This window comes from Zosterops lateralis, assembly GCF_965231275.1.
Source record: "Zosterops lateralis genome assembly, chromosome: Z".
NCBI classification, from domain to species: domain Eukaryota; kingdom Metazoa; phylum Chordata; class Aves; order Passeriformes; family Zosteropidae; genus Zosterops; species Zosterops lateralis.
The window spans coordinates 21,230,042-21,252,855 of NC_139800.1; the positions used below are offsets into that span (position 1 = coordinate 21,230,042).

General features: G+C 41.7%; 1 protein-coding gene across 3 annotated transcripts in view; it reads right to left on the bottom strand.

The window, feature by feature from the left end:
- Positions 1-22,814, bottom strand: part of LOC310922661 (protein unc-13 homolog B-like) — a 208,411-nt gene that overhangs the window by 176,084 nt on the left and 9,513 nt on the right. For all 3 annotated transcript variants that reach the window (XM_083883374.1, XM_083883373.1, XM_083883372.1), the window contains exons 2-3: positions 6,893-6,922; positions 3,527-3,626 (exon numbers count right to left, since the gene is read on the bottom strand). In XM_083883374.1, coding sequence (XP_083739500.1) covers positions 3,527-3,626; positions 6,893-6,922 — 130 coding nt within the window. The remainder of the gene's footprint in view (positions 1-3,526; positions 3,627-6,892; positions 6,923-22,814) is intronic.

The following is a 22,814-nucleotide window of genomic DNA, read 5'->3' on the forward strand; positions in this document are numbered from 1 at the left end:
CTTGGACCAAAACCTAGAGATGATCTGTTCTTTGTCATCAGGCATCCAATTTCTAATAAAATGAGTGTCACCCTTGGCAGCACAGCTACACAAGTGTACTCTGGCAGGTGTAAACATGCCAATACTTACCTGTGAGTGGAGCTACTCCTTGCCAAAAGTAACAGTCCCAAATCCAGCATAGCTGCATTAGCAGCACTACCTATTGCTCATGGCTGTGTGGCACCACTTCTGCTCCAGCATCAGCTACTTTCACATGGCCACTGGGCGACAGGTTCTTGGAAATACTGATCTGAAAGTTTTCACAAACATCTTTCCTCTTTATTAACAAAAGAACGCATCTCAAATTTGCTTCTTCTCAGTGTTTTATGCCTCACTTGTGCATGCTGGTTTATAACTATGCCTACTTATATGCCTACTTCAGAACAGCTTAACACTACCAGCAGACATTGGTAAAAACAGTAAAGTAGGGAAGAATCCTGAGCTGTTGATATCACAGCTGTCTGACACTTATCCTAAAGAAAGGCTATAACCCGTAATTTTTCAAGCTCAGGGCTTCCCTTTATTGCAACTGTTGATCCCCAAAAGTAGGCATCTTGGACAGTCAGTGCTGCTGCCCTCTGCCCAAATATATCTATGCTGTGGCTATCAAGGAAATTTAAAAGCATGCTACTGTCTTATTTCTATAAACTTCCATCATGGCCAAAATAAGAATGAACTGCTGCAAATCCAAGCACCCACTTGAACTTTGCCTCCTTCTTGCAACTAAAAGAGAACATCGTATCAACAAAGTTCAAGACAAACCTTTCAGTTACAGTAAAGTATATAAATGCCTGTTTTAAATCCAGTGCTTCTGTTCTTGTTTGAGACACAGGAACTGAGGTTAGGAGCATCCAGTACTTGAGTGGCTCAGTATGCAACAGTTCAAAATCAAGCAAGTACACAGCCTTCTACAAGTTTACTGCTAGGATCTTGTAATCGCGTCTCCAGCATCCTCTGCTCTGACAGGGTTACTCAGTATGGCCAACAGCTGTGCCAGCATTGCTCTGCCCCCACCCTGCTTGATATTCATCTGATTGCAGGCTTACAACGACTGGCTGACTGCTGGCTGGAAGACTGTGAGGCCAGAACGGAAAGGAAAGGACAAAATACTCTATTTTCAGTCACAGTGTATAACCATATACTTTGCTCCAACACACACTGTCAGAGCAGGACACTGGTGATGATATACCCAATGAGCTCCTTTGCACATCTCCAAAGGACAGGTCACCAGGTAAAAATAAAAAATAGAAAGGATTTCTGTACAGTGGCTTTGATTGCTTTGTGTGTCCCTTTCTCCACCTTCTGGTTAGATGCAGAACAGCTTCTAAGAACAAAAGAGCTGAGACTGAAATATGGTGTCCCTCCCCTTCCACACACAGAGAGGATTTAAATAAAGGCATTTCTCACAACTTCAACACCAATTAATTACCGTGTTCTAAACATCAGTGGGCACTTTCACTCGAGGTGTTTCCTGCAAATACATCAAATACACAGCTCTTTTAAAGCTCCTTCAAAATTTGAAAATGTCCCCAAGGAATATACTGAAGTGCTTCACTGGTCTGGTAAATAGCCACATCTCAAACAACCCCAGAGCCCCAAATTCTGCAGTGTTATGTCTCACAAGGAGCTTCGCAGCAAAACCAACAAACACAGACAAGAAGCATTTTTTTGTTTGTGGTCTGTTCTTCTACTATGCCTCATGAGAAAGGTAAACACAACGCAGACAGTAAAAGCATCCTTCCCCTGGGGGAAAAAAATGCTCTGCTCAAAATCCTTTTCCAACTCCAGAAAGAAAAAGAGCAAACTAAAGAACAGCAGTATTGGAATACCAGCACTATTTCCCCTAAGACAACTTAATGTACACAGGATCATGCAAAACACATTAGTTCCCACATGTAATATTTCTGTTATGAAAAGACACCAGAACTACTGTAGAGTTGCCTGGCTAAAGCAGGGACAATAATGGCAAGGTAGTTCAGCTAATATTCTGCTTCCATATTCCTTAGCAACTAATTATGGAGTGTCTCAGTGACCTTACAGCATGCTAGCTAAGCTCCCAGCTGATACCAGAGTGCAGCTGCAGGAGCTGCTTGAGGAGAGGGAGGAGGAGCAATCATGGGAGCCTTCATCCAACACATTCAAGTGCTTTCTTAGATCACCGCTGAGAAGCCTCCTCTGTAGCTGGCTGTGTTTAAAGCTAGCTCCTGCCCACACAGGATGAGCACGAATCATAGGCAGAAAGAGTTAGTAGTCTGAGTATGGGCACGTGACTCCAAGGATAGGTTCAATTCCTTGAGCCAGCCTTACCCAGTCCTGAATGTTCTTACATCAGTAACAGCCATGGCCTCTGTCTGACCAGGAGCTTCAGAGCTGAGCAGATGCTGGTGTTCAGGAGTGTGTGAATTTCACCAGATGCCAAAGGACAGGCTCTAGACTCTCCATGCAGGAGCACATACCTCTTGTGCTGCTCCAAAAGCAGAGTATCACCAAACAAGGGAGGCGAGAGCACAGCTATGATGAAAATACTGTACTGACCCAGGTGCCCTCCTTAACCTGAGGAAGCAACCTCCCACTTTCAGCTGAGAAGAAACAAACTGCTGGTGGATTAGGAAACATGTTCACAAAATTCCATGGGACTCTCTTACTACAGATACTGTGTAAACACCTCAAATCCACTCAGAAACAGCAGCCCTAGCTTTGACCCCACAAGATGAATACATCATTCCCCCCCATTTAGTAAATTTAGTTCAATTTGCTTTACAAAGCTATAGAAACAGAAGCAGATGCAGTATAATCAGTAAATCATTCATCCACCAGAAAGAAAACCCAAACCATTGTAAAAGACGCTGGGAAATCCTTGGCTACATGTCACATCTATGAGAATCAAAGCAAATCAGAAGTGCCAACTGCACTTGAAGCCCTGGAAAAGCTGGAATGAACTGGTTCTGCTGCTCATGGAGCAGCTCCCAACTGAGGTAACCAGGATCACCTCATAGAGGAGGCCCTGAGGGCACTAACACTTAATTACCCTGACCAGCCACAGACATCCACACCCTCTTCCCACGTCCAAGAGCCCCATCTAAGCTCACCTATGGGCCTTTAGTTCCTGGCTAAGCTCTGTTGCAGGTGCGTGTGTGTGCCTCAAGCTTACAAGCACAGCTGTGCACATACTGGCCAAGGACAACATCAATCCAGACTCAACCCACAACGTAACTTCCCAGTTGAAGCTCAGACTTGGCCTCTCACTGTAGACCTGACTAGCAATTGCCAGCCCATGGCACCAGCAGAGACAATCTCCCAACACACATCCTCCACCACAGGCCAATGCATACAATAGCGAAGAAAATTATTCAGATTGTCACCAGACTTGTGCATTTTACCTACTCAAATATTCTGATTCCTACACACACTAGCAGTGCTGTAGGAACACCAGGGCTGAGGAAGGATTCAACCACAAGCACCTCATGCTGTGCACCACCATACTTACAACATAAAATCCTGTTCCCAGCAGGGCTGGTCACCTCGCACAGCCACCGTCGTGCTTTTCACATTTTGCACTTTCAGGGTAACATATGTATTGAATTTATCTGGGGAATGAGACACAAAATGTTATCTCCATCCTCATAACTTTTCATCACATCACCTGCAACATGGTAACATTTTCAGTTCATACAGTGCATCCAGAGAGACTTCAGATGAAAAGCCCATATGGGAAGATATCACTGGGTTTAAGAAGCCAAATGCTCAAGATGTTTTCCACCTGCATCAAATTTTCAATCATAGCTTTTTTAGAAATCCAAGCACAAATGAACAAAATCACACAACTGTTCACTTGCTGTAAGACAGGAACAAACAGAGTAAAATCCTAAGGAACACAGACACTTAGTATGATGCTGCTCCTGAAATGCAGACAAGCGGAAGAAGAGACAGTCTGAAGGCACAGGACCCATCATAAATACTAAGCAGTGTGAAAAACAAATTTGCAAAACATACAAGCAAGAGGCTGGATTGGTCATATCATCTCTTCCCTTCTGACCCAGCTGCTCTCCTAGTCACAACTCAGTTTTCCACCCATGCGTCCACAAAGAACTTGACAGGCCAGTCAGGGGAAAAGAAAAACAAATATTTATTGGAAAGTGTGCTGAAACCCACCTGGCCTAGGAAAACCATATTACACTCACATCTAGACAAGACAGCTTCTGTTTAGATGTCTTGTGTTTTATTTTAAATCTGAAGGGAAATTCTGGAAGAAAGTTTTTCCTAGTTTCTGCCCTCTCTTTGCTAATAAAACCAAAAGCAGCAAAACACAGACAAAGTTTGAATACCAGCATCCAAGAACGAACAAACTCCCTTTTAAGGGGAGTTACCACCTCAGGCCTATCTATCAGTTTCAAACAGCCTGGAACAAGACAGGCTAAGCACCCAGAAAGCAGTGCACATATTTTAATACTTTTATGTTCTCTTGCATCTATTCCTAGTGTTCAATCTCAATCAAGTCAATTTTAATACTGTCAAAATTTCACATGGAAAACAAAGATATAACAGCCAACATGGCTTCACATAGGGGAAATCATGGCTGACAAATTTGATTACCTTCTAGGGCTACTGCACTGGTGGATGGGGCAGAGTAACTGATGTTGTCTACCTGGACTTGTGCAAAGCAGTTGACATTGTCCTGCACAACATTCTTGCCTTTAAACTAGAGAGCCATGGATTTAATGGATGGAGGACTCTGTGGATGAAGAACTGGCTGGCTGGCTACACCCAAAGACTTGTGGTCAGTGATTCATTGTCCACTTGGTGACCAGTGACAAGTAGTCCTTCAGGGGTCTGAACTGGGGCTGAAACTGCTAATTGTATTTGTCAGTGACAGGGACAGTGGGATTAAGGGCACCCTAAGCAAGTTCACTGATGACACCAAGCTGAGTGGTGCAGTCATGCCCTGGAGAGAAGGGATGCCATCCAGAGGGACTTGGACAGGCTGGAGAAGTGAGACTGTGCAAACCTCATGAAGCCGGTTGATGAGTAACTCAACATAAGCCAGCAGTGTCTCCTCATGGCCCAGAAAGCCAAATGTATCCTGGGATACAACCAAAGGAGCATGAGCAGTAGGTCAAGGAAGACAATTCATTCCCTCCACGCTTGTGACATCTCACCTGGATTACTGCATACAGTTCTGGCATCTCCAACATAAGAAGGACATGCAATTGTCGGAGCAAGTGCAGAGAAGGAAACAAAGCTGGTAAGAAGAGTGGAGCACCTCCCCTATGAAGATAAGTTCAGAAAGCTGGGGCTGTTCAGCCTGGCAAAGAGAAGGTTGTGGGGAGATCTCACAGCAACCCGCCATTATCTGAAGGGAGTCCAGAAAGGGACTCTCTAACAGGGGCCATAGTGGTTAGACACAGAATACTAAGTACAAATTAAAGGGGGGAAATTTAGTTAAGTATTAGGAAGAAATTCTTTACTATGAAGGTGTTGAGACACTGGTACAGGTTGTCCAAGTAAGTTGTGGATGCCCAATCCTGATACTGTTTGAGGCCAGGTTGGATAAGGCACTGGGCAATGTGGTCTAGTGGGAGATGTCCCTGCCCATGGCATGGAACTAGATGATTCTTTAGGCCCCTTCCAAATCCTGAACATTCTATGACTGTATGATTGCATAATTTTAATGCATCATTGCTGTGGGTTACTAGAGAAAATCTCATCATCTAGCTTCCAGTATCCTAACATGAATGGAGGAAACAGAAATTACATGATCCAGAAGCTCAGGAAGGAGTAAGTCACTGAGTTGTGATTCTTACATATCCAATTATTCATTACTACATTACCCCTCCCTGTCTATTTTACTCCTGCATCTCCCTGAGACACTAAGCTTGTCAGCAAAACATACCTTGCCTGAGTTAAACCTAGACTACAGGACAAATCTTTTGCATTTGTGAGCAGGCTTGATTAGGGAAAAGATAAAGTACTGTCTCACTTCTAGTCTGGGTACTCAGTTTTCCTTCCCTAGAAATTCAAGGTTGGTCCACAGACAGATCTTTATCTGCCATGGAATATGGATGAGTCCTGGAAAGTTTTCTGCCATAATCTGAGGATGGCTATATCAAAAGCATTAAGCTGAACAAGTAAGTTATGAATGAGCTGTGCAACTGTTCCAGATATAAACACCTGAATAGAAGTTTTTATTTAAAAGCATTTTATGTAAGTGCTTATTCTTTTGTAAACTGTACATCAAATTTCCACTGATAAATCTATTTGCTTGCTAAGTGATTTCTTGCTAGCTTCTGAACCACAGTGAAAAGAAGTTGCTCAGACTGTAAACTCTGGGCGTCACCAGCTGTTTGTTTTTGTTTTATTATGTAGACAGAAAACCTAGCGGATAGGATTTTAATTCCAAGCACAGCCATTATGGACTGCCACGTAAGAGAATGATTCACTTCTGCAGTTCTATCCAGCAATTGCAATCAGGACTGAGAAGGCACTAAATCCACAGATGCACACACTAGTTCTGCTTAGTGGACATTTTCAGACCCTGTTTTGAACAGGGACAGGATGAAATGAAAGGGGCCAGGTGGGTGGGAAAGGGTGACAATAAAGGGACACATTTCCTCATTCATCATCCGTTCAGGTCAGGTTGAGCAGACAGAGGTTTCTTACCACTGTGACACCAGGTCACAGTCTCAAGTTTTCTACTAACTCAAACTGCCTGGATTCTCAAGGTAGATTAGATCACTCCTAAGGAGAACATGAAGGAACTGAGATGAGGTGAAGGAAAACTGGAGGTAGCAGCATGAACAGCAGTGAGAGAGCAGGGATATTCATTGCTACAAACAAGCAGTAGAGCATGACTTACCTGGTGGTCCATGGAGTTTAGCTTTTTTTACTGTAAAGAGAAAAAAGAAGAACAAAGTAAGAGACTGTCAGTGATGTTATCCTGCTACAGTTTCCTTTGAGTTAAAGCATCACAGTGCATTATAATAACTGGACAACATCCCCTACACAGTCCTGGTAGCTGGAAATTCATGCTCATTTAAACACATCTGGAGATGAGAAACTCCTTTGTACCCCATGGCACCTCTCTAAAGTGATGCATTAAAAAAAACAATTGCAGGCTTAACATTTGGAAAGCAATGTGATATGTCTAATGCAAAGCAATGTCAACATCAGTCCTTTGCAACCAGAAGTTAGTGCTGCTTAGCAAGATGTCATTTCATACCACCTCACTTACAAAGTTACTTACACTCTAGAAAAAATAAACATTTCCTTATAAACAAAGAAATTCTCCTAACACTGTACAGCAGACCACAAATTGAAAATAATCAAGCCTGAATAGCAGCTCCGTAAGTAGCTCTATACTATGACATTGTCAATTAAATTAAATAAGCCAAACAAACAGCAGTGTAAACTCAAATGTCACTTTTACAAGCCCTACTCTGTTAATTTAATTCCAGGACAGTATTTATATATAAAAATAGAATTGTTAAAACATAAAATGGTATTGGCTCTTATCTCACCAGATGGAGAAGGTCCATGTCTACCTAGGGGAGATTTTGTTTACATTTCCCTTTTGCAAGCTCATATCCTCACTAGAATGGCTAAGTGTAAGCACTAAGAGAAGACATCTCTAGGCTCCAGCTAGTTTTCTCAATGGAAAACTAACACTAAGAAGAAAATATATTTAACGAGCTAGGAAGCAATATATACCAGAGAGCAAAAATATTTAAAAGCTGGTGCAACGAAATTTCCTCCAGAAAACAGAGCTGCCAATACTTATTAGAGGCTCACAGTGTCCAACTTTTACCTTGAAAGTTCTAGAAAGAAACATTAAAAAATTAAAACAAATATTTTTTTAAAAAATGCCCTGACACAGTTACAGTCCGAGCTGCAACGGAGTGTGATAACAGCATTGCTATTTCAGAAATTCTCCTTTGCGAGCATTACAGTCTAGGTAGATGCCTGCATGAAGGAAAATGCTGCACCAGGTACGTTACAGTTAAAAGGGCTGAAGCGCCCGCCTAGACTGACAAGACCACAAGCCTTTAGGTCCAAAATAAACTGGGTCATCTTCTCCTAGATTCAGGGCCTGAAGCATTCCTGATGTTGAACCTAATTGTGCATGCAAAACATACAATACTATGGGGCAAAGTTTTTGACTGAAGACACAGACACCTTCAAATCAGTTTGTTTAACTACTGAGAAGTATGTGGGACATCTACACATTTTCATTTCGTGAAAAACTGCCCTGGAGTGCACAGGCATCAGCTTATCTCTGCACTTCCCTGCTCCCCTCCTTTACAAGAGGCAAGAGACAAAGAAGCAAGTGCATGTGCTTGGGGGAAAAAAGGCAAAGGAAGGCAGGGAAGACACAGGAAGCTTCACAAGCTCCACTACTGTTAGCATGGAAGTGAAGGCAACCCCAGTGTAGAACTATGGTATTATTTGCTAAAAAAACAGCTGGAGTGGGCCACTGGCTCCTAAACAAAGAGAAGAGACACAGTCTCTGCAGCGGCAATATGCGAACTAAGAGACAGACGCCGTTTGTACACTAAATATTCAGAGGTTCCTTTGATGCAAGGCAGCAAACCCTGCACTGCCCTGGCAGATGAGAGGGGTGCCTGTGTAGGCCTTCAGCAAGAGCTGTCCCAGGGATATCCCAGAGAAGCAGCCAGACTAAACAAAGACCACAAGCATGCTATAGACTCACATGGCCAAAATGGAATCCTTAGCAACACCCAGGAATGAGCACCATGCCTCTAGACAAAGTGCGTGTAATAAATTACACCTTTAGCTGCAGAAATAGAACTTATAACTAAGACCTGAATCACAAACCTGGAGTCTCATCTCACCAGTAACTCTTCGGTTCTATCTGCAAGCCTGTACAGCATGTCTGAAAAGTGACTTGGATGTGTTTTGATTTTGTTAGCCCCACGGGAAAGCACTTCCTAGGAGTGTGCAGGAAGAATTTCAAAGGTGCAGCTCCCAGAACACCTCCCAGGACTGGTTGGGAGACTGCAGGATTCCCCATATAGCAGCTTGAATTTCTGGGAGTTTGGAGCTGGAACAGGCTGCTAGGCACTTGTAAGGCTCAGCCTGTTTGTCAGCCCAGGGAATTTGCAGGTCAGATGCACTGCACAGAGCACAATTCACCATGCCATCAAGGACTCCAGGTTTCCAAAGGAACAATACTAAGAAAATTTTTGTATCTACACCTGCCTCTTCTCTCTGGTTACAGCTCTTGTATACGAACCCACTCAAGGAAGGACTTAAAGCTGAATTCTGAGCTCTACAGAAACCTGATGCATTAGTTACTCAGTGTTACAGCAAAGGCTGAAAGTCATTGCTAAACAATGCACCATGAAAGTACTTTGAAATCAAGCCATGTGTAACAGTACAGTTTTATAATGTAAAATCAAATTTTTATAATATAAAATCTAGCTTTTTTAATATAAAACCCGTGCCACAAAATGAAACTATTCACTAGAGCACCCAGCAACACCAGGTTTTACAGGTACAATTGCTCTCGAATTGCCAGAAAGCAAAAACCTAAACATAAGGTAAGTTACCAGTCTAGATCAAGTATTTCCTGACTCACTCCCAGTTATCCCACAGTACTCCTGGTCTCTCGGGAAGGAGCACTTTTAAACCACCTGGAGATGTCAAATTCTGTTCAGTTTCAAATAGTTTCTCCCAGCAGATGAAGTCTATGCATTCAGCCATTGAAACATGCTGATCCTATGTCACTCCACAGCAAGAGCAGGACACAAGGGAGGGAAAGAAAATGATAGAAAATTAGAAAGAAAGGCAAGACCTAGTGTTTGCATGGCCACATGCAAGCCCATCATGAAAAACATGCAGAGATGCACCTGCTCTCCCTGCACACAAAAATTAATTTAATCTCCAAAAAAGACTTGAGCATATCAGAGATACAGCTATTCCATGGAGTTATTAGAAAGCAGACAAAACTTGATGTAAACACTAAATTCATCCAGAGATTATTTTCTTCCATCTGAGCATCTCTCACCATTTTGGCATTACTCTAATATAGACACAAAAAAGAAATTAACTTGGAAGTCTTGCCTGCAACTAAACTAAACTAAACTATTTTTTTTTTTTAAGCCACAGCAAGATTTCAAATACTCTGCAGCTATCACTTACAAAGGATTGGAGGGTCAGACAAAGTCCTAAAGACTAGGAAAGGAAAAGACAAGCCAGAAATTGCAAAAAAAAAGTCTAGAATCACTGTGGGAGAATGAAAAAACAATAGCAGAGCATATACCAGAGTATTTTTAAACTCAGTTCTAAGGAGAAAGCCTTGTTATCCACATATTTTTCCAACAGTCTGAATGATTTTATTTTTTTTTTTTCCGAGCAGGTGCTACATATACCACTGAGATAATTAAAATTAAGCAAGCCAAATTACTGCAAGGTTCAGAAGATACTCTGCTCAAACCTCCTCAAATCAAGCAGGCACATGGTCGTGTTCAGTTAAAGGGAACCCAAGTGTTCTGAACACCTGCACATCCCAGATCGCCTTTAACGCTTGCTTGCAAATGAGAGGAATGCAACACAGGGAGTGCCTGAGCAGATGGCCAAAAGATTACATTCTAACTAAATCCAGCACATGACTTAAAACCCGGTCACTCCCCACACTGAAACAAAACCTACATCCTTCGCAGGGGACAATAAAGTGCCATGGAAGAGTGTGGGAGAAATTAAAAGAATGGAAGGGTGCAGTTTTAATTACCACTTTTAAAAAGAAATGCAATGCTGAAAATAGAGCATTCGAAACTAATTTTCCTGATCAGCTACTTGATAAATAGCCTCCTCGTCCCTGTGAAACACAAATGCAGCACTAATGTGTTTTCAAGAGCACTCAAACTTCTACAGTAACTTTTCCCAGCTGAACAGCAGAATCAATACATATTTCCATTTCGCTCTGCTTTTCTCACCTTTTCCAGGTGCTCAGACTTCAGTGTATAGTGACATGCAGCACTAGGTGCAAAGGTTGCTTAAACAACAGAAATAAGAGACCACAGCAAGCTGCTGATACTACCCAAGACTAAGTCAACATACCAAATTCACACCCATGCGCCCTCCAGCAGATATGCAGAAGGGAGGGGAACTCTCCTGTAAGGGATGCAATGGTCAGGTAGTGCTCCAGCCCTTCATCTCCTGTAACTCAGCCTTTGGAAACTATTTTGCTGCCTGAATCCTGCACCAGCAGCTATAGTGCGTGTACCCCATTGCAGAGCCAGAAATGCAACACCTCCTACTCACTTCTTGGAAGTTATAAAATACATGGCAGGCTGGCAAGTGGCTCAAGACTGGCACTTTTAACAAGAACTGCCCCATCCCTGAAGATTTAACCCTGACACACAAAGACCTTTCACAGAATCACAGAATAGGTCAGGTTGGAAGGGAACACAGTTGGCTCATCTTATCCAACCTTCCTGCTCAAGCAGGGTCATCCCAGAGCACATGGCATATGATTAAGTGCAGAGGGTATTTTTTAGTATCTCCAAGGAGGGAGACTCCACCACCTTTTTCCCTGACTTGGAGATCAAAACATGCACAGCCTCTGCACACTCTCATGATCCACCTGAGGGTGAGGAATCCTTTTCCTTCCCACTACTCAAACCCAAAAGGTGCTCCAGCCTGGAGGAAGCAGAGGCCATGAAGTGACCTCACCTGTGATTTTAACTTGGTCACTGTTGTGTTTCACACAATCGCTACTGAAGCCCAGCAGCATTGGTTATGCCATTAACTGCAATTCCAAGTGCCATAACAGAATGGCAGTACTGACTGTGCCATGAAATTCTTCCCTTCGTAATTTCTAACAAAAGAAAGGTTGGCTAAAACAGCAGTTTAGTGGTTTTCCAAGTATGCTACAAAGATTCAACGTGACACAGCCACCTTAACAATCTCAGCCTGAGACAGGCGTAAAAAGAAAGGCTCCACTGCATTCTCATACATTTAGAGTGAAATTACGTTCAGAAAGAAGAGATTTCCCTGAACCAACTCGGAGGAAGGATAATTGCACAGGAGGCCTCAGAGACCCACCTGCACTCAGCAGCACCTCAAGAGCTTCTGCTGTAACTGCAGAGCCCAGAGCAGGGTCTCCAGCTTCTCCCAGCAGAGCCCCACAGAGCTGGGGTGGTTACTGCAGACAAGGCTCCTACAGCACCAGGGACCACTGAGAGACATAGGATTTAAGCCACATTCATTACTTCATACTTTGTTTTTCTGCCAGGCAAAACAAACCGCTGGTTTACATATAAACACTGTTCCACTCAAGCAGGAAGAGAGTACTTTATGCCCCAGTATTCTCTTTGAGAATGACGTGATGGAAACACAGTGGTTCTTCATGGACCAACAGTCCTAAAAGCTGAGACTGAATTCACAGTACACAGGGGATAACATTCTGTAATTGCTTAATGTGAAAGGAGGGCTGGGCTGATCAGAGAACTGCTCTACTGCCAGAAGGAAGAGCCACTGCAACATGCCACTCTGCTTGGTAACTGGCAGAGAGCAGGAAAATAGCATAGATTTTCAAGAGTGCCCAAAGAACTAAGGTTGCTTCTAAGGACAGAATTTTTCTGACTTTGTACTTGACATGGTCCTTCAAAAATCCATTAACTCTTTGATTGAAACAACTGTGGAAGAGCCCAGATAGCTGAGTTTACCTCAACTGAACTGAGGGATCGATCTGCTTTAATAAGCAGTCCAGAACAAATGGAATAGACATGATATGAGTTCATTAATTTTTAATAGTTCGTAGAAATTAAAAAAAAAAAAGCCCAACATACCACAAAGCACTTACATACTGCATTTTCCAATTATGAAGCAAAGAGCTTTCTTCAATTTGACCACTCTGAATGCCCACAGGACAGATTGACTTGCCCTTCTCAAGGCCCTGGGAACCACATCAAATAAAGGGAAGATACATTCCCTTCAGTAATCAGCCATTACTCACATTACTCAAGGATTCTTCTCAGGAAGGGGGTGGGCAAAAGAGAATTTTTAATCTGTAGTCTGTGACAGCAAATTGATCTACCCAAGAGATTTCTGTATTGCCAGATGTCTTGAAAATGAATTAGAATCCTTCCTAATTCACATGAATTAGCATCTTCCTGCTCAGATGATCTGCAAATTCATTACCCTGTCCAGAGACACACAAAGCTACTAAGTTTATTTGATTTACAATACAATTTCCAACAAACAGCTTTCTACCAGCCACTCCACCCTTCCTGCCCACTGGACAGCGACTGATAGCAGCTGGGACATGTGGCTGTTTGCAGGGTTTTCCAAATCTCTGTGCTAAGGAAACACATACTCAGTATTCTCATTCAAGGTTCACCACCATTTCATAGAAGATTTCCAGGAAAGCACTACGTAATGTACACATCCCAGTGACTCCCCCGCACTGCCAAACCTCACTAGATGCTCTCCTGTTCCTCGGTAAATTCTCTGGTCAGTTAAGCTCCAGGCCTTGCATGCACACAAGTGTCACAACCTGCAGAAGATAGTATCCCATCTGCTCCACTCCACAGTCCAGACACTCCCTACAGCTAAGTCCCAAGGGGATATTGCTGCCTGTTTCTGGTTACTAAACTTGACCCCAACACTTGTTTCATGCCAGAATTTTCATTTGTATGGGATGAACTTTCTGGTATTTGCACATATTCCCCACATTCTCACAGTATACTGGAGGAGCAGATAAACTTTGCAAATCCTTCATCAAGAGCTCTTTAACTGTGGGGGTTAGTTTATAATGAAAGTCAGTCCTCATCAATAAAGAAGCCTTCTTTTAAAAAGTTCTACTTCTCTAAAAGGTATTTCATGCAACAGAAGGGATGACAATTTACTTTCTACTCTGGTTTAATGTACTAGGCAGTTAATGCAAGCAGACTTCTAAACACTTTCAATGACAAAACAGATTTAGACAGTTAAGAGGCACATCTGGGTCTTGTTTACAGGTTAATCTGTTACCAGATCTGATTTGACACACTGACTTAACATCACACAAATTTTCAGCTTCCTGAACTGAAGGGTTTCATATGTATTTTTTTTGTTGCACAGCTCAAGAACTCACCTGCCTGAAATACTCCTTCAACTATTTCACCAACAGAAATTCACAAGTGAAGAAAACACTAATGAAATTTAAAAAAGAAAAAAAAAGTGCTGCAGAAGATATAAGGATTGCAGTTGGGAAAAGTTTTGGACAGAAAATGAAATGTATCTCAAACACAAACTGAATTTTACTAGGGAACTACAGGACAGGAAAAATAGAATTTAAACTATGTATGCAACATGTAGAAGGCAACTGTGACAGGGGACTAAATGTAAAATAAAAATTAAAGAGGTCTGCAACTGATTCCTTCCTTTATGCAGACATCAGATTGCTCTTCCAAATTCTTACACAGCATTTCTCAGGAAAGTGGCATCAAGATGCAAGGTCAGTCTATTGTTTGTTGGTTTGAAAACAATATTTGAAGTAGAGCAACTAGGACAGGGTTCACAGAGAGGAAGGGAAGGAGGAGATTCACAAAATGACAGGTCCCAAAACCAGAAGTAACCTCATCTCTGAACTTGTAAGTAAATTTACTAAAAAGTCAGCACAGAACAGGATCTACACTGCCAAAATATGTACAATACACCATGACCATTCAGCTCTGCAAGAGAAATCCAGCATTTTAAAACATGCAGATCATTTTATCCAGAAAAGCCTCAGGAGATCGTAACAATAAAATGCTTAAAACATTGATAAGCTATTTGGTAAACCACAGCTCAGATCTTTATTACATTACACATTAGCACTTAGTGGAACTTCTGCTTTGCAATAGAAGCTGCAAGAAGTTTACTTACAGCTGATCCCAGGAAAAGCTTCCTGAAAGGCAGTAGGAAGCATTCAATTGATTTCAGATAAAGAGCAGTTGAAATAAGCTTGACATTATTGTTTTTTCTGTCCAGGAGGGGAAAAAAAAGTGTATTCATGAGCCATACAGCCAAGAAAGCTAGAATCAGATGCTGGAAGCAGTACAGAAACTAGGAACATGCAGGTCTTGAACTTTACAACCTCCTGAAACACATCTGCACTGCCAGTGAATGCAGAGCATCAACAGCCCATCAAATATTTCCCAGTTTTTACATATACTTGAAATATACTTGGAACCAGAAAAAGTGCAGAACTTTCTACATCCAAGCGGCCTGTGTGGTGAAATGCTGAGCAGGAGAGAGACGGAGGAGGTGGCAAATGAGGAGTGGAATTCCCAACACCAGAACACTCTTCCAGAAATTCCCATCACTGCAGATGCTCTTCCAGGCTCTGAGTGTATCTAACTCCCTTTCTCCTGTTTGCACAGTCCCCAAGTTCAGCTCACAGGCAGGTAGTCTGAGGACACTTTTCCAGCCAGCACAAAACAGATTAACTCCCTGAGTTCAAGTCATCTTTCAGGTAATTCAACAATAATTGAGAATTATAAGCCATCTTCTGTCTGCTTTGGTACTTGCAGAAATTACAACCTCCCAGTGCCCAGATAAAAATCTTTCCTCTACACAATGCATCTCATTATGGTTCTTAAAGGCTGTGCAGAAAAGTGTTTGCCCCAGCTCCCAAGAGCCCCACAGCCAGTGCTGGAGTACAAAGTGCCTCCATCCTGCACACTGCTCTGCAGAGCACCCTTTACCTCGTTACTCACCTTTCCAACTTATATGGCAACAATGAGGATCTCAGTGCAAACTGACAAGTTAATTCTAGCAAGGTAAGAGTCAGCACCCCCAGATGCTTATTGCGAATTGTGCTTTGCTCCTTCATAACGTTCCCACAAACACGTTAATATCTACCTGAAATTTCACTTTGCTCCTAGCTGTCACCTCAACAGCCACCTGCCTGAGCCAAAGGCCCATGCTCTGAGACATAGTGGAGCATTCAAACTATGTTCAGAAGGTTTTCTTCACCGATAAAAGGCTCCAAAGTGTCAGTCCTGTTTCTCCACAAAGAACCACAACCAAGTATCACAAGAATATTCACAAGCAAGGTGCCACAGAGACCCTTTTTTCTGTCTCAGAGATGTTTGCTTTCTGGTTACTGCCTCTCTCCCTGCCAGCACCATGACAATGCCAGTCAGATTTGTAATTCATTGCTCCCAAAACATCAGTTGTTCCAGTAAGTCTGACAGTCTCACTGCTCAAATTACATGCTAGAGTTCCCAAAAAGCGCTTTGGAGTCAATGACATGTTGCATTTGAGTCCCCAACCAGATGCCTTCTGCCCCTGCAAGGGGCTCCTTCCACATCTTCACCAGGAGTTTGTACTGAGAGAAACTGTATCACGAGAGTGAGGGCTGCAGAACAAGCCCATTAGCCTGTATCTTATCCATATAAACATCTAGACAATTACCAGAAAAGTACATGACATGATGATAGAGCAGCACCTACTCTACAAATTAATATGCCCCTAGGCTTAGGACTCAGAGGTGACATTTTTGAAAGTGGTTTCATACAGTCTGTTCTACCACCAAACCTTCTTCATCACCAACATAATCGATGCTGAACAGTGCCAGCAATTTCAGGTGAATTCCGCTTCAGTATTTCTTCAAAAGCAAGAGGGAATACATGCTTCAGACACCTTATTTCATAGTTTAGCCTTTTTGCTGAACACATTTGTTGTCAATTGACAGCAGTGCCGGATATTTTAAAGTAGACAATGCAAGCAAATCCATATCACTCTGCGTCAAGAAGAAAGGGACTATCAAAGCGAGGCAAGATGCTTTGCTCCCTGTTTAACACAGCAAACAGAGTCTGGCTTTTTTAAAACTGGACAGCCTTCCCCCCAGCCACAACACACAAAAGAAAATCCTTCAAATTTTGTGGGGCTCTAAGCAGAGAGCTAAGTACCTTGTTACTATCACCACCAGTCCTCAAGGGCAAACACGTACACCTTAGCTGACTGAGTAATCCCTCCTAGCTTTGGCCTGACCTAGCTCAGGCAGGTGAGCATCACCTCCAACCGATTGGTCTGGATCAGTTATACTTCTCTTGAGAAGTGGGAAAACAAACACAGACTGAAGTTTTGTTATGATGTGCTTACAAGACTCTGCTTTTGTCCTAAGTTTGCTCTCCAAGGGGCTGGGGAAGCAGGGTGTGATTTGATACTATTTGTGTAACATAATACCTTACAAACAAAAAGGAAACTGATGATTTAGCCAACTTCCCTGATTCCAGAGAACAGCTAAATCCACCTATATACATTTATCCTACAAACAATTAAATCAGTTTCTAAAAAGCACAGTTAGGAGAAATCCTTGTAATATCTATTTATTCTTTTTTTGGCTGATGAACACAGACACATTTCTGAAGATCCACCAAAGTTTTCTGCTCAGTAGCTGCTTTGAACTGAGCAGTGAGGACAGGAACAAAATCTCTTATTCAAATCACAGAGATTATAAGAGGTTAATCCTCCTGACGCTGGCAACACAGACAGCTCTGTCAGGCGACCTGGTTCCCCAACCAAGAGGTGAACTAAACAGTAATCCAAGCTGCCACGCCTCTCCAATATTCTCCTGCAGCCTTAATATTATTAGTCAAAAAGCAGCTTGGGTGCAGTGTACCAGAGGGAGTTATTGTGTGTCCAACTCTCTCAGAAGATGCATTCTGTTAAACTGTGCTTTGGTCACTTTGCCCTAAGGGGTTCCCTACACATTACAGACTGTTTTACACAAAACAGACTGCAACTCACATATGCTTCCAGCTGCCAAAGACTAAGGAAATATGCATAATGAAAGCCATATCCTTGCACCAGAAGGCAGGAAAAGAGACAGAATGATAATGTATCAAGTCTGCTAGGAGCTGGTCTGAGCTGGTCAACTGACTTTGATGACAAAGCAACAGCTCAACTAGTTTACAATAAAAGTGGAGGGAGGAAAAACCAAAGGGCAAATATAAATATTAATTTAAAACTCCACACCTAACAAAAACCCCTTAACAGTAATTCAGAAACCAGATTAATGGAGAATTTGGTTTCTTCAGGTTTGAGGGGGGCGGGCAGGTATATTTATTTTAAAAAAAGATACATCTCTCTGCAGATTTCTTCCAAGACACAGAGCACAAGCAGCTTCTGCTCAGACACTGTACACAGAGGTAAAGGCCACTTAAATTACTAGACTCTTTCCACAGTTATTAGGTCAAATCACACAGCCTGGTCACAGCCAAGGTAACACTTGCCAGAAGACAGAAATATTGTGGTACCAAGGAGGAAAGAGCAGAAATGACAGAACAAAACCACTTGTGTGCTTGTCCTTTGGCGTGTGTTTTTCTCCTGTCAACAAAAGTCACCTGAACAGTCTCCCCAGTGACTCAGGTTTCTACACTCCCTGTTCAGACTTAGTGTAAACAAGATGCACCCTGGAAAAAGAGTTGCTGACTAACCACACTAGTAGTGATTGCCTCCTAATCACAGCCTTGGTCTATTTTCTCGTAGTTTCGATTTAAGTCACAGGATTGCAAGCACTCAGCCAACTGGAACATGGCTACTTGTCAAGCAGGACTGAGCATAAGCTGGTCCTGAAAGGCACCGAGAGAAAAAAATCATACTAACAAATACCACTGTTTAACTTCAGAGGTCTAGCATATTCACCAAAAGAGAAACTCAAAAATAAAGCAACAGACCATTTTGGTGGATTCAGTAAATTTTTGTATTTATTTTTTTAAGCAAAAGCATCCCACTGTGCTACAGTAAATAATAAGCTTCCAGGAAAAACAGCACCTGTGTTTTCCACACCAATTAATAAGGAAGATTGTCTAGCATCAAAAATATTTTTAACTAAAATATTAATAAAATTTAATTATTATGTTACTTAATATTTAGCTGTTTGACTTCACAAACCAGAGAAAATATTAATATCTAGGAGACAGGAATAAGTTGATTGTGAAAATTAAAAAAAGAAAAAGAACTTGTTAGGGTATGAGTTAAGGTGTAACTGAATGAGATTCCAGGCAGGAACAGGAGACCTTAACAACAAAACACTGCTGGCAAACTATACCTTTGACAATCTGATTTTAATCTTTGCATTCACAAACTGTTCAAACAGTACTGGTTCCTGGAGGACACCCACAAATTGCAGAAATAGGACAGTCAGATTGCCATCTGAAAGAGCTGCGTCTCACAAACACATTAGTACTCACCTGCCAATACTTTTGGTTTGTAACAGCATGTATACAAAGAACTGAATCATAAGAAAGTTTTACTATTGACAAGGAGTGTGCCCAAGACTATTCTGAAAGCCATGCTGCTTGCTTACATTTGAACCTCCATAAAACACAAGGTGAAAATCCACAAAGTTAAATAAGAATCAAAACCATTAACCAAAATAAACAGCCTCAAGTAAAAAATGAGTATGAGCAAGTTCCTTCACATGGAGGTTCTTTAGCTTATTATTAATATTTAGAAATAAGGAAGATGCTACATCAATTTTTTACCTTAATATACAGTATGCCTATAGCAATTAGTTGTCAGAACAGTAACTCACATCACAATAAAGTTAGTGCAGTGAGGATCACAAGACTGGAAGGACTGATCCTTTGGGATCACCAACTCTGATGCTGCTTCTCCCAATACCTGGACCACTTACACCATCCAAAATCATTCCTACCCTCCACCCAACACTTTAATTAACGGCATGTGTATACCTTCTATATCTTATGTCAACACTATTCCCCCCTCCATGTTTTTCCTCACTCCATGTTTAATTTCCTGATGTTTTTAATGGACACAAGCCACAGATCCCATCAGCTTCTGTTTACAAGCATGGTGCAGAAACACAGGGACTCCCCAACAGCTCTACTTTCACTAAGTTTCATATTTCTCAGCAATGCTTGTCCATTTGCCTCCAAGTGTACAGGTTTTTTTACAGTACATCAACTCATCTTCATACTCACTCTCCTCAGGGGTCACTGAATCCTTGCTGCATTATATTTATTTGCTTCAAAATTTACTATGTAATTATGGCTTTTCTTAAGAATGGCTTTGACACATATTCGTATTCTTTCTTGCCATGACACAAGCAGAAGACACCCATCTGCTTCTCCCACTAGTTTCAGCAGCATTACTAGCTTCTGCTACAGCCATCTCCTCATACTCTTTACAAGTATTTTGCCAATTCCAATTTTCTTTAAAAAGAAGTCTGCTATATGATTGAGAGATATTACAGAAGTACAAAAAGATGCATGCTTTCATCTAGAAACAAGAAGCTAGCCTAGAACTATCTTCCTCTCGCAAACCCATATCACATTTCATACCATACACATTTCATACTCTTCCACATTGCTTCTACCTGTCTATAAAATTTTTATTATTCTCTCCTAACAGTTTATTTTAAATTTTTTCACAGTCCTGCCTTTTGAAGTCAAGATCCATATTTACCCACATTTATCACTCATCTCCTTTATCTTCCTGCCTATCCACAGAAACAACATCTATTCCTCTCCAGTTAGGCAATGCCACTGCTTGTTTGCAGCCATAGTTAAACTCCTTCTAAAATCTGAGTTCAGATTTTAAACGTTGCATGTTTCAGCACTCTGAGATACAGACTACCAGACTCAAATGCAGGATATTAAACTTTCTCCTCCCACCCTTGCACATCATTTTCAGTTCCAAAAGAAACAATCCCTATAGTCCAGGGACCATAACCAGCCCATCTTTACACAACAGTCTGTCCCCATGCACAGAAGTCTGATTCCTCCCCCTCTGAAGGCTGGCTGTTTCTTCTTTCTGTGTGACCATAGCACCTTCTGTTACCTCTTTATTACCATTTTCAAGATGCCACCTTGTCTGCTGAGGTGGAAGTCCCTGCCTCAGCATTGGACTTCCTGATCCTCAACATCCATCTTCCTTTATGAACTGTTTTTTTGCCCACACCTCTCAGAGTTTCTCTGTTTGCTCAGCATATCCTGACGTAATGAACAGGTGAATCATCAGCTCTGGGGTAATTTCCTAGGTGGAGCCATTTCTATTATTTGAGATGCTAATATTTACCCCTGTAGCTTCCCTGAATTTCATGCCCTCCTCTGTATCCAACCTCCTCATTTCACCAAAAAAGCTTCTTCAGCTTCCCTGGAGGCTTGACAATTGCTAACCTACATGTTCATCTGTTTACTTTAACCTAGTTTCAGTTGTGATCATTCAAACCAAGTTCACTTCCACGTCCAACTTCCCTGAAGCATCTTTTGTGCCTCTCAAAATCACATCTACAGTTCACGCCATCAATTTTATGGCTTTAGTCACTGCCCAACAGCGAAACTGTTGGACAACAGTTAGCTCCCTGTACCCCAGCCACAACCAACAGCATATATTCTCTGGTATGGAGAGTCAGTCTTTCACAGTGAGAATACCCAGAAATACTTTGTTCTGACCATGTTACGAGATTTCTACCCACATTTAAATCCTGGACTACGTGCAGTAGATCTCTTGTGCTATCGCAGCAAAATCTCTTATCAGCTCTTCCCAAAGCAATTTCAGCCCAGCTGGTTCTCTTTTATCCACACTAATGCTGCTTTACAATTTTGCATCACCAAACCACAGTGGAATTTTCCCAGTCACCTCTATTCCACTCTTTCTAGAGCAGGACAGCCCTTCCGACATCTCTGTTTCCCTCATAACCCCCACTCATCATGACTCCTGCTAAACTTTTGGGGGCTAGTCCTGAGCCCTAAACTAATAGCCCCCTTCCCACCACTTTAGCCACGAGCTTCCCATTTTGCTTTATAATACGAGTGCATTTGCACCTTCTAGGAAAACTAACTGAACACTACTAATTCAAATGCTTTGCATTGTTTACTTCGTATCACTTTAGCACTTGTAATTTCTGGATCAGGTAACACCCATTTCATCTGCAGCATCAGCTCTTCCCTGACATTCTATGAAGAAAAAGAAATATACAATACAGGCCCCCAGGAGTCTGCACGGAGTTAACTCATATATATTCCAACTTCTGTCACGTGCTACTCTCCTCCAATACAGCCTGAACACATTTCTACATCTTTTACTAAAGTAAGTGTCAGGTTTATACAGAACAGTAACTTCAAACTCAAGTTTAAAACAGAAGTAAAAGGTCTGTCAGTCAAGCTCTCTAAACCACACTCTTCCTGCCTAGGAAAACGATAACATATGTGTTAAAAAAAAAAAAAAAAAAAAAAAAAAAAAAAAAGTTATTTAATAGGTCATGGCAAGTCTTGATCTCTTTTCAACCATGGAAAAATATGTAAAAACTTGTCACTGTAGTCAGATTACTCATAATATAACATCCACTTGCCTCTACTCAAGTAACAGACATTCCCAAACTCTGTTTCCCCCAACCCTTAAAAAGGCAAGGAGTTTCATAATACTTCTCCAACTTAAGGAAAGGCACACCAGATTCTGCTGTTCTGATGCTGAAGCTAGTAAACCACTTCAGCATAAAAAGCAGAAATTAATCACATACGATAATCAATATAAAGCTGCCAAGAACCACAGAAAATCCTTCATTCATTTTAGTTCAGAAACTGATCTTTTTCTGTTAGATTCTAGATGGTTATATTTTCATCTTAGATGACTAGAAGGCCATTCTGGCCTTATAACTATGGAGTTTCTAAGCAGTTAATCTCAAAAAATCTCCTGCTAAAATAGAGCATACGCAGACTCCACTTACTTAATTTAATAAGTCAAAATCTAATAAAATTCTGCACATGCAGCAAGTTATACCAGGTAGGAAAGACTGAGATAAAACTACAGTTTCATGTCCA